Source organism: Apiospora aurea, assembly GCF_038362705.1.
Source record: "Apiospora aurea strain CBS 24483 chromosome Unknown utg000009l_segment0_segment0, whole genome shotgun sequence".
In the NCBI taxonomy this organism is placed as follows: Eukaryota; Fungi; Ascomycota; class Sordariomycetes; order Amphisphaeriales; family Apiosporaceae; genus Apiospora; species Apiospora aurea.
Window position 1 is genome coordinate 1,169,354 of NW_027117396.1, and position 27,256 is coordinate 1,196,609.

A 27,256-nucleotide genomic window follows, 5' to 3' on the forward strand; every position below is an offset into this window, starting at 1 on the left:
CCCCACTATAAAGTAACGGATGGCGGATTGCTTCCCCCATGCTTCATCTTCAACTTGCACGCCGATAGACTTGTCGCAAAGTCATTTTCTGTATGGGAACAACCGCCCTCTCAACACATACAGCCATTTCGCACCTGTTCTTATCAATATTCATCCCCTCCCGATATCTTGCAATGAACAACGAGCAATTTAGGCGTCTTGTTGGAGGAAACACCCCCAACCAACAACGGACAACAATGAATCCACGCCGGCGCGCTCCCTTGCGCTTGGCTCCCGGCAGAAATCCAGCATTCCGATGACACCGTACGATGCACCCAGGTTCTTTTGTTTGCGATCTATTCTACTAACCTCTGAGTAGTCGCTCTGTAGGGTTTAGCCGAAACGATTTCCAGCGACAGCTAGCTGAAAGAAACCAAGCCGATAAACCGCAAAAGAAGCACAGGACATCCGCCCCGAAAGGCAGCAAGCTCGCAGCCGGCTATGTGGATCGAACGAAAGCGAGAGAGGACGAAGAGGCAGACTCCAGAGCTGTGCGCATCAAGGCGCTGGAGGAATCTCTAAAGAAGGACGAGATAGACGAGGAGACCTTCGACAGACTACGCTTCGAGATTGCCGGCGGCGATCTTTCCAGCACTCACTTGGTCAAAGGCTTAGATTTCAAATTACTGGAGCGAGTTCGCAAAGGCGAGAATGTTTACGGGGGAGACGAAAAGGAGCCAGAACCCGACGACAAAGAGGAAGAGGAAGCCGAAGAGGAAGATGTCGACGAAGCATTTGAAGAGCTTGAGTCTACCAAAGTCGAGGCTATCGCACGAGAGAAAGAGGCGAAGAAAGGCCATTTTGCCACGGGAGGGCTGAAACCTGGGCAGAAGCGGACGAGAGACATGATCTTGGCCGAACTAAAAGCTGCAAGAGATGCTGCCAACGCCAAGAAGAAATCCGCCCTTGGCGACAAGTTCAAGAAGATTGGGGACAAGCCCGATCCGGGCTCTTCCAGGATAGAGAGAGACAGCAAGGGGAGGGAGGTACTAATCGTGGTTGACGAAGATGGACACGAGAAGCGCAAGGTTCGCAAGATCCAACCACAGGAGCAAGCCGAAAGTGAGGCGAGGGCACGCGAGGCAATGATGCCCGATAAGGACGCCAAACCGTTAGGCATGGAGGTGCCTGATATCTACAAACCGAAGCCTGAAGAGGAAGAAAAGGAGGTTGACATCTTTGACGACGTGGGTGATGACTACGACCCCCTAGCCGGCCTTGGCGGCGATTCGGACGAAGACAGCGACGAGGATGAAGGAGAGGTCACAAAGGATACCGCTACGCCCGCGGAACGGGTAGACCAGGCCGCGATGCCTCCACCTCCCCGCCCAGCTGCGGCATCCGTACCACGAAACTACTTCAAGGACTCGAAGACGAAGCTTGTCTCCTCCGAGGCACTTCAAGCGCCGTCTATGTCGGACCCAGCGATTGCTGCTGCATTCAAGAGGGCGGCAGCCCTCAAGGCAATACCGAAGCCGGCAGACGAGGACGACGAAGAGGCCAGAGCCAAGGCAGAACGCCATCGCAAGATGTTACAAAACGTGGATCGCGACGCCGAGGATATGGACATGGGCTTCGGCATGAGCCGGTTCGAGGATGAGGCTGACCTTGACGATTCAAAGGTCGAGCTATCAGAATGGGGGAATGAAGGCGATGGCAAGGACGGCAAGGAGGGCGGAGATGGTAAGGCGAAGCGGAAGAGGGGAGGCAAGAAGCGAAAGGGAGATGCCAACAACGTCGCCGACGTCATGCGAGTGCTTGAACAGCGGAAGACTGCTGGCAAGTAACTATTGTCTCTGTTACCTCTTGTTCACTCTGCCAAGTTGGTTACACATTTGAGATGGTCGTGCCTATGGTCTTGTCTCGGCCGCCCTGTCTGAGCCCAAGACTTGCGGTGGCCATTTGCAAGATAGAGACTCCATTACAGAATGCACCACTGCCGACGGATGTGACTTGTCTACCGTTACTAACGACAGGCACCGATGTACTAATTGCGCCGTGGTCTCGAGTAGATCAAGAAGCGTTGCATCGTAACCGCTGAATGTCTCGTCTCATTGCGTCCCTGCTTACTGTATCCTGGGTAGCCACTAGTATTATGAGAGTAGCAAATTTAATGCACTTTTGGCCTCGACCAGGTTTCCATCCCATGTTGTTACCGTCTTTTGCAATATTGGGCGACACCACAGGATCGTCTCGGGGGGCTGTGTTCGGGATTCCACGATCGGCAATGCTTGTAACCTGATCGGTGTCTCGGCCAGGTCCACTCCGCTCTAAGGCTCCCGACGGTTCACTCACTGGTCCCGCAGCTGTACTATGAGCTGTAATACAGATGGAAATGTGGACAAGTTCCCAGCCATAGCCGTAACAGACGAGGCACTGCTCCCATCAGACTGACTGTCTCTCTTTCGTTCTGAACCTTGAACTTTAAGCTCGTCTTCCTGTAAACCAGCCGGGACGTTGTTTGCTCTCATATCGAGAGAAAGCATATTCGCAAATCTCCGCAGAACAACATGTCAGCTCCGGTACCGGTCTGGTTGGACTGTGATCCTGGCCATGATGTGAGTTCCTTCAGCCTTTCGTATAACATTACAGCATGGTTTCCTCCTGGGGTCAAAAGGGGGACCGCATACGAAATGCCACTGGTCTACAGTGCTGGGCGGCGGCGGCGGCGGCTGTCACTGCCCAAGCGACTACTTAACATGCCAAAAGTTGGGACGACCTCGGCAGAGGCAGCATGACGGGCATGACAGCCGAGCTGTCCAAACCTTCTTTTCTGCCCAAAAGATCGGATCCGAGGTTGGAGATTGGGGTCGTCGGGGAACACCGTCGCATGACTCGGCCGCGCAAGCACTCGCTAACCCAACCTACAGGACACATTCGCCATTTTGCTAGCCGCATATCATCCCGGGCTGAAGCTGCTGAACATCAGCACCGTGCACGGGAACGCCAGCCTGGACAAAACCACCAACAACGCCCTCTCGGTGCTCGCCGCCATCGGCAAGCAGCATGAGGTGACGGTCTACCCGGGCGCCGCCCACGCCCTCGAGCGCGCCCCGATCCACGCGCCGACCGACATCCACGGCGAGTCCGGGCTGGACGGGACGGAACTGCTGCCGCGCCCGCAGACGGCCGCGGACCGCTCGGTCTCGGCCGTCGACGCCATGGCCGCGGCGTTGCGGGCGACGGAGCCGGGCACCGCCTTCCTGGTGGCGACGGGCGGGCTCACCAACGTGGGCGCCCTGTTCCTGAAGCACCCGGACCTCGCGGCGCACATCCGGGGGCTCAGCATCATGGGCGGGTCGATCGGCGGCGGCTTCACCCCCGCCGTGCTCGGCAAGGTCGACGGCAAGGAGCGCATTGGCAACTACACGCCCTGGGCCGAGTTCAACATCCTCATCGACCCCGAGGCCGCCGCCTCCCTGTTCGAGAACCCCGTCCTCGCCGCCAAGACCACGCTGATCCCGCTCGACCTGACCCACCTCGTGCTCGCGACGCAGGAGGTCAACGAGCTGCTGCTGTACGGTCCCGACGCGGGCGTCAAGGAGGGCCGCGGTAAGACGGACCTCCGGGTTATGCTGGTGGAACTCCTGAATTTCTTTGCGGGCACCTATAGGTTCGTTTGCCTTTTCTCTTTCCCCGCTCTCCCTTTTTTTCTCTCCTTCTTCTTGTTGGTTTTCATCTTCTTTTTTATCTTCCAGTCTACCCTTGCTGGTCGCATGAGAAAGGCAATGGCACTAATCCCAAGAACAGAGATGCATTCGGTATCGTGGAAGGCCCACCACTGCATGATCCCCTCGCCGTGGCAATTGCCTTGATCGGCACGGAGTGGGAGATCCCCTTCTACGACTTCGACCCCAAGAGCGCAGCAGGTGAGTGCCGACACGAGCGGTTCCACGTCAAGGTCGAGACCGAGGGCAGCTTGGAAGACGCGCTCAAGGGCGCCAAGACCGGGCAGACGGTCGCCACTCTGCTCGAGCCTGGCAAGGAAGGCGTGCGGATACCGAGAGGGCTGGATATTGCCATGTTCTGGAAGGTCATCGAGGAGTGCGTTTCCAGGGCTGATGAGGTGAATGCCAAGGCTCTGAACGGTTCTAAGTGAAGGAAGCGCTTAGAATATCGGATGCAGTTTGGGAAAGACTAGATCAGCGCAAGCCGGATATGACACAGATACGTTGCTGCTCTTTCGCAGTTAGAATCAAGTCAAATACTCAGTACGAACCAGCTTTGTGCACACGAATCAAGGCTATACTTCGCCGCGTGTGAATACTCTTGGCTTATATGGAAGGGCTCCAAATAAACGCGGTCATATGTCCGGTAGCACAGTTGCATACTTCTTTAGTTAATGCAGACGCGCGCCCAGGTTGTATTATATTTCACTACGTTTGTGGGTACTCATGATGAAATTACATCTCAACCCCATGGAACAGGTCCTGGGTACCAAAACCCTTAGCAAGCTTGTAGATGCTGATGATTCCCTCGGTTGTTTCATGGATCTTGTCGGTCCACTATAGGTATCAAGGTCAGCAAGAGTTGTAGGCTAACGAATTTACAGGGCCAGTGGCGGGCCGATGCCACTCTCTTTTGCCGGGCTTCATGATGTATTTCGTGATCTTGAACTTACGTCCGTTTTTGTCAGCTCACGCAGCTTGCCCGGATCGACGGTCTCAGTCTCGAACTCGTGAAGTGACAACCAGACTGGCGGTTTGGCTTCCTCCTCCGCAGGGGGTGGGAGATGCGCAGAGAAGGCAAGCTTGTATCTGGTGGTTCGGAGGTACCCCTCGCTTTTGGCAATGAGCCCGAGGTGCTGCAAGGTGTCTATGAGCGGGCGGCCACACCAACTGGCTTGTATGGTTTCTGCTTACCTCTGCGCGGTACCATGCGTCAATGTCCTCCTCGGCGGCAGGGCCAGAGGCGGACTTCATCTGTGCAGAGACGATGCACTTGGTATGTCCTTCTTGTCGTTAGCATCGCCCGGTTGATGACGGCCTCCTGCCAAGAGGATCGATTAGGCCAGCCAGACCTACCTGGCCCTTTCTTGGTTGGGTCATAGACTTGAACCAGCTTGTCAAACCTCGACACGGAATCCATGACTTCTGCGGTAGCGCCGGTTCCAGGCAGCTTGTCGCTCTGCAGCGACTTCATGCTCTCGAACTCATCCGAGTGGAAGAATGAGAAGTCCTTGGTCGGATAGACAGCCAGATAGGGCCTTTCTGAGCCCGGATTGCTGTCGACGAGCCGGAACGCAGAATCGAACCCTCTGGTTTGTATCAACTCGGGTATGTGCTCCTCATCGTACCACTCAAAGAAGGTTTTCTCGTCAAGGATGTCGGGTCGTGATATCTTGCTGCTAGCATACAGCAGACCAGGAATGCCTGAAGTTGAGCCCATGTTGTCGAAGCGAGATAGCCCAGGAAATGGGAAATGGATCCAGTAATCGGGGGGGAAATTACGTGCTCATGTCACCTCCAGAAATAGCCGAAGTGCCCAAGAGGAGGATGCGGAGTCAGATCGGATGGCATGTGCCGGCGGAGGCGGGGGTTCGGGCATCGGATGCTACTAAATGTGGATAGGGTGCAGTCTGTTGGCCCCCAAAGAAGGGGCCAGCGAGGGCGGACTCACGCCCATAAGCTGTCCATATAGTTGCTCACCAAGTGCCAAAGATAGCCGTAGCTGGTTGGCCTTGCTTAAGGCTGCTCGTGCGGATTGCACACGACTGCTTTGCCCCTCCGGAGGCAGATAGCCTCGCTTGGTGAGCATCCATTTGCAGTATTCCCCTTGATGCTCTACATGATAATCGCAGACACCAGTACACTGCTTGACCGCCGCACTCAAGTGCATTAGCCCCGCACCGTCTGAAACCTCACCCCCAAAGACGGCCTGTGACACATGGGGACTCTCAAAGAAGAATCTATGTATATCCCGGCAAAATGGACACCCGCAATGCAGCAACAGCATGCTCAACTGAACGAGTGCTTGTGCTTGTGCTTGTGCCTGAGGTTGAGGCGGCGATCCCGATCCCACATATTGTTGCTGCCAGTATTCCATGACGATTTCGCGAGCGAGGCTAGCATAAACAGAGCTCCTCAGATCTGCTGATTGCGCCTCTGCTAGGGCTAGCAAGTCGTCGACGAAGGGGATATAGAGGCTAGTGAGGTCCCTACAATCCACGAGTCCGACTTGCTCCTCGATCTTGGAAAGAAAGCTTTGCACATCATCCTCCGAATTGATGGCAACCATGAGCCGAATTAGATGGATGAGAGTGTCGCTCGAGACAGGTGGCGGCGGTAAAGGCATACCCTTGGTGGTAACTGCCTGCTGTGTTCTTTGACAGTAGACCGGCACGCTTACCAGCTGTAGGATATCAAGCGACTCGCGAATGGTGGCCACCAAGCCCCGTAACAGCTCAAGGGATTCTTCTTGCGGCAACTCTTTCTGGATCGCCGCATTATAGAGTGACCAGCAAAAGATCGCAGAAAAGGCAAAATCCACGGCCCTTCGACGTACAATAGGGGCAACCCTAGTCTTGTTAGTTGTTGCAAATGCGTTTAGTAAGGCACTTAAGCACGTACTCGTTCGATAGCCAAGTGAAATCCTTGTATCGGCAGGCAATAAACACGAGAGTCTCTCCGTCTCCTTCGTATACCTCGCTCTCCGAGCATAGACGGGCCGCCTGGCTCAGAGCAACTTGTGCAAATTCTTGCAGCTCGTCAGGGGCCCCAGTCTCCGAAGTTTTGAGGCCAACAATGCAGGTATACCAGTCACCACATCGACGTGAGACAGAGAGCGCCCGGCGCATTCTGCGATTGTCATTAATACCGCCTGTACCAACGGCTGCTAAGATGACGGAAGTACTTACGCAAGTATTAGTGCCCCCAGCGGCCATCGCACGTTTTGAAGATGGACACCAGCCCAAGTGAAGAACGATGGCGACACCGTAATCGCGATATTAGAGCTTATCAGGTCGAACAGCCGTGCGTGGCTGTAACGGATGGCTAATTGAAGCACCTCCGTGATGGTCCCCTCGTTCAGTGCTCGTAGCTGGTTAGGACTGGTCGATAGATTTGTACAGAGCTCAAATAGATCGTGGATATGGCGTTGACCGTTCCCTAGATCGCTGCATTTGCCTGCCATATAGCAAACCAGCTGCGAGACGGACGAGCTTCGGTCGTCGTGGAGAGACAACTCACACAAGAACTCGAGCAAGGAAGCCTTGGGTATGATGAGTGCAGCCTAGGAAGGGCATTAACATGAATGGATAATGGACTGAGGTTGGGGTTGCTCTGAGCTACTTACCGTAGATGTGAACCATCTGCTGAAGCCGCGAACCTAGGTGTCCCATGTCAAAAGTCAACAAATCCACGTTTCCATGGACCAAGTCGTTGACTTACAGTATTTTGATAATGTCCCTCCCAGACACCTTCCGATTCCTCGTCAACATCGTCATCATATGCATCCATATCGAATTCATCTTGAACTATAACGTCCCTTTCGAGGGGATACTCGTCTGGTTTGAAACCACCCCGCCAGTCGACTAATACTTCGGCGGTCCAGATCCTCTCCGTAATGTCATACGTCACGCCAGGACTCTGTTGTAGACCACGGAATCTTAGCTTGTTTACCAGGTCTAGACTTATTATGAATAAACGTACAGGTTGGCTCTCATACTCGTCCTCGTCGTCCTCATAGAACTCAGTTTCCTCGAGCATTGTCGATTCGTCGTATCCCAAGTCTTCGACGCCGGTATCTTTTCTCTTCAACTTGATTAGGAAAACCTCACAGTTGATTTCCTCAGCCACGCTCCGAAGACAATGGAACTGGGTGGTTTCCCCACCAGGCGAAAGTGCGCTCAGAGCAAGAGCCTGGCCACTTTGGTAATCTCCAAAATCGTAGACTAGGCTATGCGCGCGCAACCCGGCGGCAGCGCCCAACGAGAACCACACCGTGAGCGCGTCACGAAGCCTCTGCTTGAGTTCTGGAGGTGAAGTGCATGTTTCGGGTTTATCTATTGTCGCCAAGACGTTGCAGTTGTCGACGGAGCCAATGGCATCGACTACATCGCAAATTTCTCGCCTCAGCCTAGCCCGAGTGTTATCTGGCGCTGGAAGTGCCATTGTTGGAGGACAAAAGGGAAACATGCGTGACGAAATATCGGGTTGGAATGGTTGGTTGAGATCGTCCTCGAAAGGCGAATTTGTGGCGTGTAAGGCCTCGCAGCGGGTCGCGTAATTCTGATATTGTCCGACTGATCCTCGCCCCGCATCCACGCCAGATAAACGCGAACCAGAAGCGCCTGCGAAACTCTGTTCCTCCCGTCGGTACTGCCAACCAAGCGAAAAGCAAGGGCATCGCTTCAGGCACAAGTTAAAGGGGAAAGGGATGAAACGCGGTGCCTGATGTGGCGATGTTACGAAACTTCGATGCCCCGTGAGATCATGCATGCAGCTACAGGACCATTAAAACAATTCAACAGCCAAGAATTCGGTGAAGTAACATCTCACATTCAACAAGATATCTACAGTCTTTCTGCGTACTACCCCAAAATGCTGGCAAATTCTTCATCTTGGGCCTCCTTTGAGAAAGTCCAGTTTCATCTGAACATGGGATATATATCAAGCCAGGGACATCGGGGGCCGTTCCATTGGGACTGCAGAATGACGAGTCTTGGCAATGCACCCTCTCATCGATTTGGACCCCGATCGCTACCCAGCTATCGCCCGCCTTTGAGTCTGGCCTCATCTCCGCCGAATATGCCGCTGTGATCACTTCGCGAATCAATATGGGCCACCAAGTTGTCCCGGAGCATGTCGGATGTGTGGCATGTGCTCCTTGACTATATAGCCGCGAATTTGAATCAGACTCGGAATCCAAGGGCGATTGTGGCATATCAGACATTGGAGGATGATGTTGGCGCTCCGGCACAGCCGCGAGCTCATAGGGTTGATGTTTACACTAGAGCCCGCGGCTTGTAACCCTCACGCCTCAAACGGTAATCGGAGAACGTGCAGCTCATCCCTGTTCCTCCTGCTGCTTCTCAACTCCGTCTTCCCCTTTAACCTTCGCCTCGCCATCGGCATCGAAGCCAAGCGCTTCAAGCTCGCGAATAAGCTCGTTGATCTTGATGACTTTGGCAATTTGTTCGGGCAGAAGGGACTCGCCTCCCTCCTTCTTGTTCTGTAGATCCTTGGCTTGCTTCAGCTTCTTTTTTAGATTGCGAGCCTTCTTCTCCTTCTCGAGCTCGGGATCGACCTCCTCTGGTTTGCTCTGAGCAGCACCCTTTGCTTTGTCGCCAGTGGCATCATTTGTGTCGTCAGTTGCCTTGGCCTTTTTCCGCGCCTCCCTTCGCTTGGCATTTTTATTGCTAGCCGCGGAGGGCAGCTCGACTTTTTGTTCTTTCAGGCCCTCCGTGCCAGGGATTCCGCCCTTTCCACGGTTGCGGAACGACTCGGCGGTACGATTTTTGTAGAGCTCAACATCCTCGGGAGGTCGGTACCCGGGCTTGATTTTGATCGCTTTTCGAGTACTTCCGTCTGGGCGTACTGATTCTGGAATTTGACGCTCGCCACTGACCTCGTCGGTGACGATACCCGAGGTGGACGGCTTGGCAGGTTCTGAAGGCATCGTGATGTTGGGGGTGGGGGGCGATGCTCAAGCTCTCAATGCGATTTCGGGGCCGCCCCAAGAAAATTGGTGGGAAAAGATTAAGTTACCAGATCGATTGCGAATGAAAATAATGAAAGGAACGAATAAACTTCACCCCAAGCTACTGTATAATCCGGCACAAGGCAGTCGTATGTGCTTCCCAGGGAACCGAGCCGTGTAGACCCTTTGGAGGGCTTGGAGGGGTCGATAAAGGGAATAGACGGACACTGAAGCGCAGCAGCCCACCTTATCTGACTGCTCGCAGGTGCCGTCAAATCGGAGAAAGGGCTGAAGGACGGAAGGTCGGGCATTCGGGCATTTGCAGTGTGACCAAAAGCCCAGCCAGCCGCTTAGGACTTATTAGAGCCTGTCGTGGTGGATCCGGCAAGCTGTAGCCAATCAAAAGCCGGCCATCACCAAGACCTTGGAAATTCCCAAGGAGTCGTCGGAGCCTCATTGATTCTCAACCACGATTCCACACTCTACCAAATCCAGTCAATTGAGTCGCCATTGACACCCTACCTACCGACCACACGGCCGTCCATTCTCCCGCAATAGAGTGCGATTATACATCTCCGTCAAAATGGTACGCCACCAAAACACTCCGGACTGCTTACTCGGGGAGACAAGACTAATCGCGCAAACAGGTCAAGCCCATCTACAAGTTAGTCCAACGATCTCCCGAGCACGACGACAACGCAGCCTAACACTACAATCGCAGCGCCCTCTTCTCCCGCAACTGGCAGATGCTGGGTACCGTGTTCGCCGCCGGCTTCGGCTTCGAGCTGTATGTATATCGAGTGCAGGCAAGAGTCGCAACAGGGAATTAACGGTATAACAGGGTCTACAACCAAGGCATGGACAAGGTCTGGGACAGCATGAACCGTGGCGTAAGTGACACACGCCCGCCCCATCTCAGGACATGATAGCTGACAATTCCGCAGCGCCAATGGAAGGACATCCGACACAAGTACGTCCAGGAGGCTGAGGACGAATAGACGCAGACAAGAGTCCGGAGAAAGTTGCGAGGCAACTACGGGAGGATGCAATCCAGCCCCCGTCTGTACAGTTGTACCCTATAGAACGACAAAACGACACGCCTCTGCGAAAACATTGAATTACTTACGCAATGGGTCTGGTTGGACACCACATGCTGCAAGCCTCATTTGTGATATAACATCCATCTCCTGCCAGACTTGTTCGAGCCTTGCTTGTTCACACAATCGGGCCAATTGGTCATATGCTATAAGGCACAGTCACGGCCTCACTTCTTGGACAAAGCATCCAGTTCATTGAGCGGCGGTATGAAGTAGCTAAAGGATAGTATGTACATATATCCACTGACACGGAGGATACAATCTACTTATCGCATTGTCAACACCGCCTTTTGCTTTCTGTTTCACCTTTCTCCCTTCATATTGTTGGCAACCTAATGACAGACATCGATGTTGCTTTCAATGTTGAGTCTTGATTCCTCGTGCATATTTGATTTTGAGGCATGCTACTGGTATAAGGAAGGTATCGATAAGATGGTGCCTGGTCATGTCCACCTTATGTACTTTAGCCAAAGGCCGCCGTTCGTCGTTGAGCAGGAAAATAAAACAGATATTCGCGATGAAACATAAGAGCACCAGGGTCAAGGCCGTACGTACGCTAGGTATATGGAGTATTGGTAGAGTCAGTCGCAGTGCATGACAAATGCCTGGATAAGAGGCACCTACCTTATGTAAGGAGGATTGTAGCGCAAGTAACTTCCCCGTCCGCAGCAACCCAACCCAGCGAGTCAAACCCCCACCAACGCTGGGCTTTGGAACGGCCTGATCCAAGCTGAACCCTCCCCCAATGTGCCAGCACTAACCACCAGAAAGTTGAACACCACATGCAGTAGGTATATCGACGTCACGTCACCTACTCGTCATTTTCTCCCTCTTCGTTACCACCAAACCTGCAATTAATCGGCTCGATTCGACCTGTACGCGCCGCGCCGTCTTTGCATAAGCCAAGAGGCGGCTTAAGAATACTGTCGACTTTGAATTCGAGATCCCCAAGCTGCCGACGTCACATGCGACCGACCAGGTCCCCTCCCTAGCCATGGACACGGCTAATATGTCTACACAAGAGCTGCAGCTCTGTCAGCACCTGATAGAGCTTCCGCAGCGACATGGCTACCGATACACCGATGCCGCCTCCCGCGACCTCCTGTCCAACCTCTTCTGGTCTATGGCTGGAGGCAAGCCCGAGTACATGCGCCTGCTGTTTCCCGACGGCAAGCTGCCCAGCACTGGCGGCCTGAAACTCAGCGAGGCCCAGGGGGCAATAGAAGGTGCTGAGTATACAGAAGCCGCGAGGGGCAAGGCATGCGGCCACATTTTCCGCGCCGGCGAGGCCACCTACTCGTGCAAGACCTGCGGTGCCGACGAAACATGCTGCCTCTGCAGCAAGTGCTTTGATTCCACAGATCACAGGGGCCACATGGTTCGCATCAGCATATCGCCCGGCAATAGTGGTTGCTGTGACTGCGGGGACCCCGAGGCCTGGAAGCGACCGCTATACTGTACAATCCACACCGAACGCGAAGGCCAGGCCAAGGGGAAGGGCAAAGAGGCAGCAGGCCTGCCCGAGCCCCTGTTGAACAACATTCGCATGACGATCGCTAGGGCTATTGACTTTATATGCGACGTCGTGTCATGTTCGCCTGAGCAGCTCAGGCAGCCCAAGACCAAAACCTCGATCGAGCAGGACGAGAAGATGTCACGATTGAATTCGACATACTGCGGCGGTGATATAGAATCTCCGGGAGAATTCTCCGTCATCCTCTGGAATGACGAGAAACACACTGTTGTAGAAGTACAGGAACAGGTGGCCAGGGCCTGTCGCATGTCGTCGGCCGATGGATATCAAAGAGCCCACGAAACGGACAACATGGGCCGTAGTATCCTCATGTATCATCGTGACATTTCGCACCTTTTAGATGTTGCTAGGATATTGGAGCAGATCAAAGTTACCGTCACCATCCGGTCGTCTCGGGACACCTTCCGAGAACAGATGTGCGGCTCGATGGTGAGCTGGTTGAATGACATTGCCGGCTGCTCTGTTGGGGGAGATGGGAGCATCCTCCGTCAGATTGTTTGCGAAGAGCTTTTAATGCCATGGCGGAAAGGTAGTCCTGCCATTCATGCAAGCTTGACCAACATCAGTATCGAGGACGAGGAGAAGATTGAGTACCAGCACTACCAGCGAGAAACCGCACGGTTGTTCGTGACGCGTGCCAGGATGATGGCTTTCGCCGACGCGACCGGTACCTTGCCTGTTGGTATTACGGCTATGCCGAGAAATCTGGCAGCCCTCCTTGACGACTCAGACGACGACGACGATGATGGCCAGACTCCGCCGAGTGCCGAAGAAGACAATGATATCAGTGACGATGAGGACGATGGAGATGTCATGATGATAGATGCCGGCGCCGGAGCCGCTGGAGATGTGAACATGTCCGACTGGAGGCAAGGCCCAATAGGGGAGGCTCTGGAAGAAGAAGAAGCCACGATTGCTGGATACCCGCCACCGCCACCTCCGCCCCCGGTCCCAAGGCGAAATGCGAGAGACCGAGATTTAACACCCTCTGATTCAGATACTGCCGAGCCTCTGATAGCACCAACGGTATACGCGAAGGTAAATCTTGAGGTGCCCAAGACTCCCGGACATGCCAAGGCAGACAAGGTAGATCCACCCAGGCCTGGAAGGTATTGGGTTGAGACGCCAGCTGCGTACTTGGAAAACGCTGATAGCCGGCCATATGAAGATGTTTTTGAAAGGGTCCGCCTGGATTGGTTGATCTTGTTCGACTTGCGGCTGTGGAAAAAAGTACGGAACGACTTGCGTGCCCTCTACATTTCGACGGTCGTTACCATTCCCGAGTTTAAGCGTATCCTTGGACTGCGGTTTGCTGCTCTGTACACCACTCTTGCTCAACTATATCTTATTGGAGACCGCGAGCCAGACCATTCGATCATCAACATCTCTTTACAAATGCTGACTGCCCCATCTATCACTGCCGAGGTTGTCGAAAGAGGCAACTTCCTCACCACACTGATGGCCATTTTGTATACATTCCTGACGACCAGGCAGGTTGGTCACCCTTGGGATGTATCATCAAGTGCCGTCCTCGGATTTGATACAGGATCAGTTACGAACCGCCGTATGTATCATTTCTATGTGGACATGAGGTACCTGTTCAGTTCACCTCACGTACAAGAACGCATGAGGACAGAAGAACGATACCTACTCCAGTTCCTTGATTTAGTCAAACTCCATCAGGGTATATGTCCCAATGTCAGGGCAGTCGGCGAACACGTCGAATATGAAACCGACAGCTGGATCGGAGCGTCTCTAATGACACGAGAAATGAACCAGTTGTGTCGGATGCTCGCAGATTCTTTCCGTAAAGTACCTGATCACGACTTGCAATGCATTCCGCGAGCTATCCGACTTACGGCTAAGAGCGTTGTCGTCAACTCGATTGGCGCAGAGCGTGCCCGCTTCACCCAAGCCGAGGTCAAGGACGAGATCAGGTTCAAGACTCTTACCGATTTTGAATTCGCGGGAGAATCCACGAAGTTCGATGTTGTCAAATTCGTCGTGGAAGAGCAGCCCATCAGTTTCCACCATGCCCTTCATTATACGCTATCATGGCTTATCGAGTGCGGCAAGGATATGTCCGCTCAAGAGCTCGCCTCGGTCCTCAGCTTTACTTCCCAAGAGCTCAAGATGAAGCCCAAAACAATGGGCCGCAAGACCTTGCCAAGGCGGGAATACGGACCTGAAGACTATCTGATGGCCGCCTTTGATTATCCCTTGCGAGTCTGCGTTTGGCTTGCACAGATCAAGGCGGGGATGTGGGTGCGCAACGGCATAAGTCTACGGCATCAAGCTATTACCTACCGTAATATCCTCCATCGAAACGTTACCCATCACCGTGACATTTTTTTGCTCCAAACGGCCCTGGCCATTTGCGACCCAAGCAGGGTTCTCGCATCCATTGTCGATCGATTTGGCATGGACAACTGGGCCAAGGGGTTCTTTGAGCAATGCTCTTCTGCGCAGGACGAAACACAACACTTGGATGTTATCGAGGATATGATCCATCTGCTGATCGTCCTGCTCAGTGATAGGACCTCACTCATCACCCAAGACGAACGTGAGATGCAACTGATGGCCATGCGCCGTGATATTTCTCATGTTCTCTGCTTCAAACCTTTGTCTTTCAACGAGGTCTGCACCAAACTTCCAGACAAGTTCCATGAGCAGGAAGACTTCCAGCAGGTCCTGGACGAAGTGGCCACCTTCAAGGCGCCGGAGGGTGTGTCGGACAATGGCACGTTCGAGTTGAAGCCCCAATACATCGAAAACATTGACCCATACATAGCACATTACAACAAGAACCAACGGGAAGAGTCCGAGGCTGCTTATCGAAACTGGATTTCTAAGAAATCCAACAAGCCGGTCGAAGATGTTGTTTACGAGCCGCATCTGCAACCTATCGAATCCGGCGCGTTCATCAAGTTGGCCGCATTTACCAGCACAGGCATGTTTGCTCAGATCGTATACTACTCCTTGTTGTATCCGCTCGTCGCAACCAAGTTCACACCCAAGGTCCCTTACACCCGAGTAGAGACTTTTGTCCAGGTTGTTCTGCATCTCGTCTTGATAGCTATCTCAGAAGATAAGACGGCCGACCACAATGGGCCAACAGAGGAATCTTTCGTCTACAGAGCTCTCACAAGCCAAGGGCGAAGCAACTTCATGCCCGAAGCCCCAGCAGCAAAGACGATCGTCTCTCTCCTCGAACTGATGTCGGCCAAGGAGGAACTCAAGGCCTGCCATCCTAAGATAAATCTTATACTCAAGAGGATGAGACAAAAGCTTCCTGTTCACTTCGACACTGCCTACACCCGCCTGGGCATACCCATTGACAGGATCGATACAGCCTCACCCGCCAGTGCTAATTTCGCCGAAGAAGAGCGCGAGAAGAAAAAGAAAGCGGCCCTGGATCGACAAGCCAAAGTCATGGCACAGTTCCAACAGCAGCAAAAGAGCTTTCTCGAGCTGCAGGGTGACATTGATTGGGGCGATGAAGACCTGGACGATATGGGCGATGAGCAGACAGTCGAAGAGCGGAAGAACTTTTGGAAATACCCTCGTGGCACCTGCATTCTGTGCCAAGAAGATACAGATGATGGCCGGCTCTATGGCACTTTCGGTCTGTTCATGGAAAGCCATATCTTGCGGCAGACCGATTTTCAGGATGCAGATTTTGTGAGGGAAGCCGCACAAACCCCGGAAAACCTGGATCGTTCAGCCGAAGACATACGTCCGTTCGGTCTGGCCCACGAGAATCGCGTTGCCATTGAGAAAATCAATGCTGCCGGAGAAACATTTGTCACTGAGAAGCAGGGACTTGGAAAGGGGGTCCCTGCCAAACTTTCTCGGCCTGGCCCAGTAGCTGTTTCGTGCGGGCATATAATGCACTTCAGTTGCTTCGAGATGTATACCGAGGCAACGGCACGGCGCCATGTGCACCAAATAGCACGGCACCACCCAGAGTCTCTCGAGCGCTTGGAGTTCGTGTGTCCCCTATGTAAAGCGCTGGGTAACGCGTTCCTACCGATCTCCTGGGATGGCAAGGAAGAGTCTTATCCTGGCGCGTTGCAGTCTCAAGACGGCTTTGCATCGTTCCTTGATTATCACATGGGTATCATCTCTCACATGGGCCCCCGACTTCGTGGTTCGTTGCAGCATGCCTTTGCAGACTACGTTCGTTCCGCGATGCCAGACAGTTTAGTCGAGGGATCAGCCCAGTTAGTCATGGATTCATGGAACGTCAGCCGCCCACCATCTGTGTCTGTCAGCACCCCCTTTAGTGATGCATTTCCTTCCGTGGCGACCCCAGAGTCTAGCGTGCGCTCGGGAAGCCCCTCGGATGCGCAGAATAGCGAAAAAGAGCTCATGTCTGCCTACCGGCGCTTGCGGGATACTCTACGAAACAACAAACTATATGCGGGCCCCGATGGCGAGGACAAGGACGATGAGCTTGTGGGCGGGGGAGCGATGGCCCGTACGGTGGGCTATTCTATCTCGGCTACCGAGATCCAACAGCGTGGGCTCGAGGCTCAGTACGGCATGACCCTGATCGAGAAGATCCCCGAACAAGCATTGATACAATTACGCATCCTGTCGGAAACGACTTCATCCTACATTTCCATCGGCGGCCTTCGTAACGGGGGAGATAATCGAATGGAGGCCGACTTCAGAAAAGACAGCGAACGGCAACACTGCCAACTGTTCATATCTGAGTACTTCGGAAGGGATTCGTCGAGCAGCCGACAACCCACCGAGGACTACCCACCCTTGCTGAGCCAAGACCCTTTCATCTTTATGTGCGAGTGCGTCTTTGGCGTCGCCGCTGCTCACAACATTGACATCACCGACCTTGTTCGTTTGTGTTATTTCGCTGAGATTGTCAAGGTGGTGTACAACATCTCACGCAACATCCCGATTGGCAAATGGCTCGAGCACTTGGGCAACCGATCTACCGAGGATACAGCCTTGAACAACTTTGCCAACTTTTGCCATGCCGTCACCCTGGCTGGCATTAACAGCAACTGCGAAGATCCCGAGTTGTCTGATGATTTACCAAACATGGGCTTTGACCAGCCGTCTTTCGAGAGCTTATCCAACTTCTACGTCTTCGTTCAGCGATACGTTCTGGTTTTCTTGCGAAAGACGGCCATCCTCCTCCACATCCACTTTGGTGTGGATCTCAACAGCTATGTCCCTACAGCCCCTGAGCTGGATGAGCTCTCGCGCCTGACCGCTGCGATGCGTCTCCCGTCCTTTGACGAGATGTGCACTGCCCTGACACCTCTTGGAACCAACTACGGCTGGCCGAAGCAGATGAAGAGGCTTGCCCAAGGCTGGATCAAGCACCAGATTGCCTTCCGACCGCACCTCCCCATCGACAACAGCCTCGAAGCCCCACATCATCTGCCCTCGTCCGCTCAGGTCAGTCACCCGGGTATATTTGAGCTGATCGGTCTCCCCAAGAACTTCGACACCTTGATCGAAGAGTGCGCTCGTCGTCGTTGCCCCAAGACGGGTAGAGACCTCGCTGACCCGATCGTTTGCCTCATGTGCGGCGACATCTTTTGTGGGCAGACCATGTGTTGTATTATGGACTACAAGGAGCCTGGCCCCGGAGATAAGCCCTCCAAGAAGATCGGGGGTGCACAACAACACATGCTATTCAAGTAAGTAATAACCTCCCGTCCTCCCTCCAGCACTCGAATGGTGTATGCACAAGAGTCGTCAAGCCAGAGCTCGACTAACAGCACTTTGTGAACAGGTGCCAGCGCAATATGGGAATCTTCATCAACATCCGCAAGTGCGCCATCTTCTACCTGCATCGCAGGAGTGGCAGTTTCAGCAATGCACCCTATATAGACAAGTATGGAGAGGTGGACGTCGGCCTCCGTCACGGCCGCCAGCTCTTCCTCAACCAGCGCCGCTACGACTCCATGATCCGCGCCATGTGGCTCGGCCACGGCGTACCGAGTTTCATCAGTCGCAAGCTGGAGGCGGATATCAACAATGGTGGCTGGGAAACTATTTAATCGGCATTCCCTCGATTCCCACGTTGCTTGACATTCATGATTATGTTATGTGGCTCAACACGAGCCCGAGGATGTCCAGGAAGGGGAAAAACACACTTGAGAGTTGTCGGAAATGAATGAATGTGATGGATTGAACCAATTGAGCACCTATTCTGGATTGACCCATCTAGCTTATATGCATGGTGGCATCGTGAGGAATGCAAGCGATGAGTCGACGACAGCATAGTTTCCGAAGGATACCATAGCGTTTGATTGCTTTCTCTTGTGCAGATGTTTGCCGGGGATCGCCAGTTCGTTCATGCTTAGTGGCGTCTATTCATGTATACTGACAGGGTCGGAACCGGATGGCGTCTTGGGAAGCAAGTGTATACAAGTATGGGGAGTGTCTTGGGTTTAGGTATATAAATTAATCTCGACCTGTAAAGTCCACGACAAGCAGGGGGGGGCTTCTTGTGACAGGTTGCTCCTGGATTCAGATAGACCAAACACCATTTTCCTGCTTGTTAGTGGCACCGACTTCTACTCTGTTGCATTGTTACAGAGGTTGATGAAGGAATCGAGCCTATGAGCGCTTACTCTATTGATAATCACACGCCCCTTGAGCAGTAGCATTTATGCCCTTTAATTACCTAGTTACCCAAGGTCCAATACGACCAGGAACTATCTCCCGGTTATGGAGTCGTGAGCAGTCCCGGGCACCAGCAGGTAGCCAGCTCTCATGGCAATCGACCTTCATGCTGAATTCTACGATTCTTCGTTTTTGATCTCAGCATCCGTTTTCAGGGGCGAGATGCTCCGGCTCTGGTCTTGGTCCACATCCATGGTGTCGGGCACAGCGACTCCAGCCGAGTCTCCGGTGCCATTCGGGACCGCGCTCGTGGCAGCCACAGCGGCCATGCTGCTTTCCTCGAGCGGGCCGCGGTGCCGGAACACTTTTATCTTGCCGTCCTGTCCGCAGCTGACCATGGTGTCGCCGTGCACATCGACCCAGAAACAGACGCCGTCGTGCGCCTTCTCGATACGCTGGACGATTTGCTTGGTTTTGATGTCCCAGAGCACGATGTCTCCGTCTTCCGAGGCCGCGGTCACGTACGCCTTTTCGTCTACCACGCTAAAACAACCACCAATGCTAAACCCGGCATTGGTATGACCCTGGTACGTCTTCTTGACTTGGCCGCTCACGTAGTCCCACAGGCGTATGCACGAGTCCATGCTGAAAGCAAGGAGGTAGCGGCCGTTAGGGGCGAAACAGACCGAGGTCACGGGCGGGTTGTCTTCATGGACCATGGTGCGAAGGCACTGGCCGGTGGAGGTGTCCCATATCCGCCTGTGTTTGGGCGTGATCGTCGTTAGCTGGGCGGTTTCTTGTTTCCTTCAACGGATTAGGGGTAAAAGGGAAGGGAGCCAACCATTTGAAGAAAGAAAAAAAGAAGAAGAAAAACTTACGTCAACCCATCCGTGCTGCAACTGACCACCAAGGTCCCATCCCTACTAAAATCGATGCCGCTGACTGGGTCGCTGTGCGCCGGCAAACTCCTCATCAACCGTCCCGCACGCACATCCCACAGAAATACGGCCTCGTCGTAACTTCCACTCGCCAGGATGTTGCCCTTCGGCGAGAAAGCAAGACAGTATACGTAGTTGTGGTGCCCGAGCAGGGGTCTCGACCTCGCAGGTTGCCCTGTGACCCTATCCCAGAAGCGGATTGCCTTGTCGTCGGAGCCCGAGGCCAACGTCTTGGAGTCGGGCGACCAGGCCACGGCCGATACGCCGGCCATATGACCCACCAGCGTCTCAATGTGCCTCCCCGTGGACGCCTCCCATATCTTGATGGTGCCGTCCGCAGAGGCCGAGGCGATCCACCTGCCGTCGGGCGAGATGCGCACTTGAGAGATTGGTTTGCGGTGGCCGCCAAGGAGGAGGCGGGGCTTGAAGTTGGGTTTCGTGGGCTGCCGCGGTCGAGGTGGCTCGGATGATGCTATGTCTACGTCGGCAGCGGGTGTGCGAAACGGGGTTGGGTCGCCAGAAACGGGCGAGCGGGTGATGGAGCGCGAGACTGTAAGCGACCTTGTCCTCGTCCTTGATCTCGACCTGGATCTAAGTCTTGTTCCTGACCGGGACCGCGACCGCGACCTAGAGTCGGAGTGGGATCTGGAAGTAGAGCGTGATCTTGACCTCGAGCGAGACCTCGATCGACTACGCGATGTGTCGTGGTCGCTCGAGTAGTAGTTGTCCCGACGTTTTGGGCTAGGGCTTCTGCTGGCGGACGGGCTCTCTGGATGGCGTTTCCGTATAGAGACGCGCAAGGCGGACTTATCGTCCCTAGCCTTGCCGTCCTTGCCGTCCTTGCCGTCGGGGGTGTCGTATCGCGGGGTGGACTCGGTACTGTCTTCCTGGCGGACCTTGCGTCGCTTTGAAGGAGGGGCAGCCACTGGCACATCTGCCACTGATGTGTCCGGTTCTGCCATGTGGGCAACCCAATCGGATCGGATTGGGTAAGTCTGCGGGCGTTCCCCCTAATATCGTGATGCGCGTAGCTGGCGTGGACAGAGGATCCCAGTCTGTCGAGACGGAAATATGTTGGGGATACCGACAGGCTTCTTGAATCTGGGTGGGATGGGTATTAAGAGCACTTGCGACAGAGCAAGGACGCAGGATTTCGTTGTTTGTTGTGTCGACTTAGTTCGGTATGCAGTCTTGGAGATGCAGTCTTGGAGAATGACCAGATGTTGAAGCAAAAGTTCCCAGTCCGCAGCCTTGTCCGAAAAATGTATAAAGGTAGGTAGGTACGTACGTAACTAACGGCATATGCTAATCGATTGACCTTAGGTGCTGGCGGTCTGTCCGGTGAGCGCTGTGGAATGGAGGACAAGGCTGGAAGCCTACCCACCGTTAGGCCCTTTAGGCCCTTTAGGTTAGGCCCTTTAGACCGTTTAGGCTCGGCGCTGTGGGGACGCTGACCTCACTGGCAGTAGAATAGGATTAGAGGGTCCTTCGGTACTTCATGCGAACACGCAACTCCATCCATCATGGACCCTGTCACGACAGCTCATCTCCGGATATGCAATCATGCCACCGGGAACTAACCTTATTGTACGGTAGGCCAGACGAACCTGAAGTTTGTCTATCCCATTCCTCATCCCCCATCCCTGCACTTTACTGGGGATGGTCCCCTGGTCTACCTGTCAGAGTGGTTGATTTCTGTACATATGCCTACCATACTTAGTCTTCAATACTTAAATACTCTCCTCCATACCACGGTTCCCCGTCCCGACTTGGTTTCCTTCTTGAATGTGCTAGCCCCGCAGCAAGGGAACCCGATCCAGCCCAGCCCCGTGATGACAGTCCTCCGGACCGTCCCCGCCGTCATGGACTCCTCCCCTCCCGGCCGAGCTGACCGAGCTCAACATCGTCACCTTGAACTGCTGGGGCCTGCTGTACCTCTCCAAAGACCGCGCCTCCCGTCTCGCCGCCATTGGCCAGGCCCTCGCCGCCTCGGACCCGGCGCCCCATATCGTAGGCCTCCAGGAATGTTGGACCCAGGAAGACTACCAGGCCATCCGCCGTGCCACCCGCTTCATCCTGCCCTATGGCAAGTTCTACCACAGCGGCGCTTTCGGCGGCGGCCTGGCTATCCTGTCGCGATGGCCCATCCAAGAAAGCTCCATGGTCCGCTATCCCTTGAACGGCCGGCCCACCGCTTTCTTCCGCGGCGACTGGTTCGTCGGCAAGGGCGTTGCCTGTGCGCGCATCCGGTACGGCAAAGGGCCCAACGAGGTGGTCGAGGTCTTCAACACTCATGTAAGTTGGGGGAACCCGTTTGCCTTCCTCCCGAGGCCACTTTACCAGAAGCGGCTTGAAAGGCTGACCTCCTCTCCAGACCCATCCCGCCTATGAGGACCACAAGAAGGGCGTAGACACCTACTCGGCACATCGCCTGTCCCAGGCCTGGGAGCTCTCCAAGCTCGTGCGCGGCGCCGCCGAGAGGGGCCACCTCGTCGTCGCCCTGGGGGATTTCAACGACGTGCCGCTCTCGCTCCAGCACCGCATCCTGACGTCGCACGCGCCGGTCCGGGACGTCTGGCGTGTGCTGCACCCGGACTCGTCGCTCGGGTCCGCCCAGCACGACGCCGAGCGCGCCCGCCGCCGGCCCATCCCCACCGCCGAGTTCAACATCCGCGAGAACGGCGCGACCAGCAACAACGCCTACAACACCTGGCGCTGGCCCAAGAAGCAGCAGAAGCGCCCCGCTGACGTCACCGTCGCACCCGACACGTCCGATCCAAGGGGCCAGCGACTCGACTACATCTTCGTCTCGTCGGGCACGAGCCAGAGCGAGCGTCATCCGGGCTGGGGATGGGTCGTCAAGGACGCGCGCGTGGGCATGCTGCAGCGCCATCCGGAACTCGGCTGCAGCCTCAGCGACCACTTCTCCGTCGAAGCGACGCTGATCCTCTACCACTCCTCGCTGCAGTCACCCGGCTCTGATCCTCTGTCCCACGAAAACACAGCCGCCCTTGCCAAGTCCCCCACCAACAACGACAACGACCAGAGCCTCGCCGCCAAGTCCAACAGCGACTACCACCTGAAGCCCGCCGATGGCGGCGGCGGCGACGCAACTTCAATGGCCGAGACCCGCGCCACCGAGATCCCCGAGGCCTTCCTGACGGCGGGCATCTACCTGCAGACCCCGACGGCCTCGGACTCGCAACTGCCGCTGCGCCACAACAAGCAAAAGTCCACGACGACGCTGCGCGACCACCTCCTCGCCACCTCCTACGAGGCCCAGCTCCAGGATGCCGCGCAGCCCGTCGAGCGCCTGCCGCCCTCGACTTACGACGAGATCATCGCCGTCGTGCAGGCCTACATGGCGCGCGAGCGGTCCCAGCGCCGCTCGCGCAGCCACCACTTCTTCGCCTGGGTCGGCGTGACCTTGGCCTGCTACGTTGGGGTCTGGTTCAGCCCCCCACAACTACGTTGCCTTTATCCTCATGCTCCTGAGCAGCCTGGGCCTCGTGGCCGGCACCACCGACGGCCTCATCGCCCTGCTTTTCATCGGCTCCGAGATGCGCGCGCTCAAGGAGTTCGAGTGGGAGATCATGAACGCCAAGGCCCACGCGTCGGGCGCCGGAGGGGCCGGCTTCATGAAGAAAGAGGGCCACGAGGAAAGGAGCTGGTAGCGGGCGTACGGAAGCTAAGACCAGCCTACTCCCGTTTCCCTCTCCAAAGTTCTCCTGGGCTAGTCATTATTTTGGAAACGGCATATTTGTATATATTTGGCGAGTTGGGTGTATAGTTAATGGCCCCATAGGAGTGTGATCCAATAAAGCATAGGTGCCGAAAGGGGCGTCGATTAATGAATAATGACTAGGGAATAATTAAGAGGCTTTAAGTCTGTTTGGCCTCCTCTCCGACTTTACAGCGATGCTCATGCCTATCCTTCCCTCATGCTCACACTCCTACTCTCAAGCATCTCCGTTTTCGTAAGAATCGATGCTCGTTGGAAGACTAGTATCCCTCAACGCTTTGAGCACCAACATAAGTCATTCCACTTCATATGATTTTTCCCAAGCGAGCAATGGTTGCCGGCTCTCTGGTACCATCAATTCATGCCTCTCCTATAATCGAGTTCTCCGCGGAGGCCATGCTGGCACCGGCGAACCATCCAGCTCCATATTCTCTACGACGCCTACCATCCCATCGACAGCATTGTTCTGAGCATCGCCAAGCACATTGCTGCCCCGTCTCTTCCATGTGTACCCAAGAAAGGCACTCTGCTTCCGCACCTCAAGCACCATGGCTTTGGTATGCCGGTCTCGTAGGAGACGGTCTCGCGGTCTCTTCCTCTCTTTTCGGCCGTACGTCCGCACCACTTTCTTGAGCTGTTCCACTTCCTGCGGGTTCGCCGTCAGCGTTTCGATCTCCCGATCAATGCGCTTCAACCGTGCCGAGTCATACGGCGTCTCGACGAAACGCGTCATCATGTTACGCACCACCTTGGGGTAAGCCGCCAGCTGTCTCTGCACTGCCTCCAGTCGGCGTGGACATCGGGCTGAAATAGCCGCTAGCGAAGTCGCATTGGTGTTTACAGGAGGAGGGGTCGTGGGGATACTGGTGGTCAGTCCGTTTAGTAGACGAACAGTGTCCTGCTCAGCAATGGGCGCTGTACCACCTGCAATACCGAGGCCGGAATCTGGTGGGAAGGAACAGGAATCGGTATCTGGTTGCGATTCGGACCAATCCGAAATGGGCTCCTCTTCGTCAAAATAATGTGTATCTTCGAGACTTGATATTTGAGGCACAAATGGTGGGTGGACCGTATGCAGTTTGTCCCAGGGGATGCCACGGAACCATTTGTGTGCTTTGATATCTTCAGCATCGTGAGGATGTACCGATCGACCATTCCAATCGCGATTCGACTGGCGGCGAGACGAGCGAAATGGCTGGATTGTTAATGACTGGAAATCCCGGGCATGGTAGCGTTTCGAGCAGAGACGGCTTTCCTTTTCGCGGATCAAGCCGGCCATCAGGTCCATGCAGCGGCGTGAAACGACCGGGCGTGGCGGAAAGGCAAATGTTCTCTCGTGGTTGACTATGTTGCGTTTTGTCTCCTGACGACCACCTTCTTCGGACAGAAAAGGAGTGTGGCCGTAGATGCATTCGTACAGAATGATACCAAGACTCCACCAGTCACATCTGGCATCGTACTCGCCCTCGCGAATAACTTCGGGTGCCATGTACTGACTAGTCCCGACCACTGATCGAGCGGACTGTCGGTTTCCGCAACGGTTGCGCCAGTTCAAGAGAGGCTCCTCCGGGTCTGTGGCAGTGGAATCGTCCTCCGGCGCATTACGTTCATGCTTCCGCATTGCCTCGGCCACGTTCTGTGCCTATTTGAGCGTGCCCTGGAAGCCTTCAGATCGGTCGACGGCATTACCCTCGATCGTGAGACCGAGCTTGTGGACAAGACTGTAGCGATGCGTGTGATAGTAGCTTGTGTCATGCGACCAATGACCATCAAAGGCAAGACCAAAATCGGATATCTTGAGGTGGCCCGTAGCCGACACCAGGAAATTGTCCGGCTTGATGTCACGGTGTATCCAACGCAAGGAGTGTGCCTCCTCAATGCAAAGAATCATCTCGGCAATGAAAAACTTGGCCACTGGCTCGTTCAGGATATTTTCACGGATGAGTAGACCGAGAAAGTCGCCCCCAGGCATGTATTCCATGATCAAGTACAAATTGGCAGGGTCTTGGAAGCTGGCGATCAGTGGCACAATCCTACCAATTACCGCGTTAGTCTATGTCCACGATCTTCTCGTTGCGTATCAGGAGTCGGGTACATACCATCTGGAACCTTCAGAGGAGACCAGGAAGTCCCTCTCCGCCCTCAAGTGCCCCTCTTGGCTTGTTCGCAGCATTGCAGACTTACGGATAACCTTCATGGCGTAGACCGGCTTCTTGTACGGTAAGATTTGGTTGGTAAAGCCGTTGCTGGTCCTCTCCTTAACCAGCCTAACTACACCGAAGCTGCCTTTTCCTAGAATCTTCAGTACTTTATACCGGTCAGTCAGCTCGTTGTGCAAGCCTCTCATCACGCTGGTACTTTTGGCTTTCAGCACGCGCGTCTCGCGCAAATGGTCCGTCTCTTGCTTGTAGAACAAGCGGCGCCGGTAGTCCTTTTCGGGGGGACTTAGCTCCTCGCGCCTACTCCAAAGATCCGCCTCGAGGAGTTGAAGGCGTAAGGCCCTCGGGCTGTTTTTTGTAAGGGCCTCATTGAAATACGTTTCCAGATAGATCTTGGCAGCTGAGGCCTTTTCAACCGTCAAGACGGTTGGGTTGAGCTGATCTAGGGCAGTCTCTTCTATTGGTTCCAGCGTCGAGTCTGGAATCAAATCGATCTCGGGTGTAATTTCGCGGCGAAGCACACTGGCTGCTTTGGGCTTCTTCTCCGTCGAGCTGGTATCCTGGTGCGAGGCCTTCGAGTCCAAAGAGGTTGCTGGCGTGACGGTAGGTTCGAGTGGGTGGCCGGCGTATCTGCCACTCGAGTTTGTGTTGCTATTACTATTGCTGTTGCTGTTGCTGTTGCTGTTGCTGTTGCTGTTGCTGTTGCTGTTGCTGTTGCTGTTGCTGTTGCTATTGGATGTTGACGACTGTGGGTTTCCGGTGTCGAGGCCATGCTCTAGGCCACTGAACTACGGCGGCACATCCTGCTCTTGGGGCCTTTCCATAGAACGGATGGAGCATCTTGGTCTGGAAGGCTTGTGATGGATGACGGTGGCGGTGGGTTTGAATGGAGACTGCAGCCCAGAGAGGGAGAAACGCTTGCGTAGACCATCGTCTTGGTGACACACCTTCTTCTCGTAGACCTGTGTCGGTGAGCTGGGTTGGGGGCTGGCACGATCATGCAGCGAAGTGCCTGGTGGTATGTCTGCTGGTTAGCCCATACCAAATACTCCCTCCCGTCTCCATAGCGAGGCCAATTTGGGCTCTTACCACTATTCGTCAAGGAGCGAAGAACTGATCTGATCCTCGAGCCTTGCCGTCGTAGCTTTCGTGGGGGCTCGCCGGTCGCAGACACTGACGATGAGGAGTCGACTGCCTGCGAATCCGCTTGTGGAGATGGGCGGCTGCTGAGCGCAGCAGTGTTCCGTTTCATGGCTACAGCCGATCATGGGGCGGTCTCTCCAGCTAAGACGTTGCTGCTGCACTATACTGTTTGGTGATAATGACTGTAAGAAATGCCAGATGAGCGTCGATGATAAGAAGCCCCCAATCCTGCTGGCTCCGGAGTAGTGGGGAATTGCCTGCAAGAGAGTGAAGTGAAGTCTCGCTTCACTGAGTCCTGTCCTGGGCAATGCAAGCTACCTAATTCTTGCTGATTGGGAGAGCGGAAGAGCATTGTGCCATCC

At 54.7% G+C, this 27,256-nt stretch overlaps 11 protein-coding genes across 11 annotated transcripts; 5 read left to right on the top strand and 6 right to left on the bottom strand.

Moving 5' to 3' along the window:
* Positions 1–295: 295 nt before the first annotated feature.
* On the top strand, positions 296–1,826 carry PG986_013476 (uncharacterized protein; the record flags this gene model as incomplete). The annotated part of the gene is made up of 2 exons (XM_066849698.1): positions 296–303; positions 359–1,826. The coding sequence occupies 2 exons, from the start codon at positions 296–298 to the stop codon at positions 1,824–1,826; spliced, it is 1,476 nt and encodes a 491-aa protein (XP_066693841.1).
* A 723-nt stretch (positions 1,827–2,549) lies between these two features.
* Positions 2,550–4,138, top strand: PG986_013477 (uridine nucleosidase protein; the record flags this gene model as incomplete). The annotated part of the gene is made up of 3 exons (XM_066849699.1): positions 2,550–2,597; positions 2,910–3,652; positions 3,790–4,138. 3 exons carry the CDS (start codon positions 2,550–2,552, stop codon positions 4,136–4,138), a joined length of 1,140 nt encoding a protein of 379 aa, XP_066693842.1.
* Positions 4,139–4,442: 304 nt separating this feature from the next.
* Positions 4,443–5,427, bottom strand: PG986_013478 (uncharacterized protein; the record flags this gene model as incomplete). The annotated part of the gene is made up of 4 exons (XM_066849700.1): positions 4,443–4,544; positions 4,661–4,843; positions 4,902–4,990; positions 5,064–5,427. The coding sequence occupies 4 exons, from the start codon at positions 5,425–5,427 to the stop codon at positions 4,443–4,445; spliced, it is 738 nt and encodes a 245-aa protein (XP_066693843.1).
* Positions 5,428–5,595: 168 nt separating this feature from the next.
* PG986_013479 (uncharacterized protein) lies at positions 5,596–8,150 on the bottom strand (the record flags this gene model as incomplete). Its single annotated transcript, XM_066849701.1, has 6 exons — positions 5,596–6,556; positions 6,609–6,836; positions 6,896–7,269; positions 7,333–7,365; positions 7,428–7,595; positions 7,689–8,150. 6 exons carry the CDS (start codon positions 8,148–8,150, stop codon positions 5,596–5,598), a joined length of 2,226 nt encoding a protein of 741 aa, XP_066693844.1.
* Positions 8,151–9,045: 895 nt separating this feature from the next.
* On the bottom strand, positions 9,046–9,657 carry PG986_013480 (Partner of Y14 and mago; the record flags this gene model as incomplete). Its single annotated transcript, XM_066849702.1, has 1 exon — positions 9,046–9,657. The coding sequence occupies one exon, from the start codon at positions 9,655–9,657 to the stop codon at positions 9,046–9,048; it is 612 nt and encodes a 203-aa protein (XP_066693845.1).
* Positions 9,658–10,261: 604 nt separating this feature from the next.
* Positions 10,262–10,676, top strand: PG986_013481 (cytochrome protein; the record flags this gene model as incomplete). Its single annotated transcript, XM_066849703.1, has 5 exons — positions 10,262–10,264; positions 10,326–10,342; positions 10,400–10,465; positions 10,520–10,568; positions 10,623–10,676. 5 exons carry the CDS (start codon positions 10,262–10,264, stop codon positions 10,674–10,676), a joined length of 189 nt encoding a protein of 62 aa, XP_066693846.1.
* Positions 10,677–11,769: 1,093 nt separating this feature from the next.
* On the top strand, positions 11,770–18,344 carry PG986_013482 (uncharacterized protein; the record flags this gene model as incomplete). Its single annotated transcript, XM_066849704.1, has 2 exons — positions 11,770–17,981; positions 18,077–18,344. The coding sequence occupies 2 exons, from the start codon at positions 11,770–11,772 to the stop codon at positions 18,342–18,344; spliced, it is 6,480 nt and encodes a 2,159-aa protein (XP_066693847.1).
* A 744-nt stretch (positions 18,345–19,088) lies between these two features.
* Positions 19,089–20,812, bottom strand: PG986_013483 (uncharacterized protein; the record flags this gene model as incomplete). The annotated part of the gene is made up of 2 exons (XM_066849705.1): positions 19,089–19,671; positions 19,791–20,812. The coding sequence occupies 2 exons, from the start codon at positions 20,810–20,812 to the stop codon at positions 19,089–19,091; spliced, it is 1,605 nt and encodes a 534-aa protein (XP_066693848.1).
* A 601-nt stretch (positions 20,813–21,413) lies between these two features.
* On the top strand, positions 21,414–23,524 carry PG986_013484 (Bcisc1; the record flags this gene model as incomplete). The annotated part of the gene is made up of 4 exons (XM_066849706.1): positions 21,414–21,437; positions 21,690–22,145; positions 22,225–23,300; positions 23,347–23,524. The coding sequence occupies 4 exons, from the start codon at positions 21,414–21,416 to the stop codon at positions 23,522–23,524; spliced, it is 1,734 nt and encodes a 577-aa protein (XP_066693849.1).
* A 438-nt stretch (positions 23,525–23,962) lies between these two features.
* On the bottom strand, positions 23,963–25,213 carry PG986_013485 (uncharacterized protein; the record flags this gene model as incomplete). Its single annotated transcript, XM_066849707.1, has 1 exon — positions 23,963–25,213. The coding sequence occupies one exon, from the start codon at positions 25,211–25,213 to the stop codon at positions 23,963–23,965; it is 1,251 nt and encodes a 416-aa protein (XP_066693850.1).
* Positions 25,214–25,234: 21 nt separating this feature from the next.
* On the bottom strand, positions 25,235–27,003 carry PG986_013486 (kinase-like protein; the record flags this gene model as incomplete). The annotated part of the gene is made up of 3 exons (XM_066849708.1): positions 25,235–25,625; positions 25,692–26,381; positions 26,699–27,003. The coding sequence occupies 3 exons, from the start codon at positions 27,001–27,003 to the stop codon at positions 25,235–25,237; spliced, it is 1,386 nt and encodes a 461-aa protein (XP_066693851.1).
* Between the last annotated feature and the right edge of the window lie 253 nt (positions 27,004–27,256).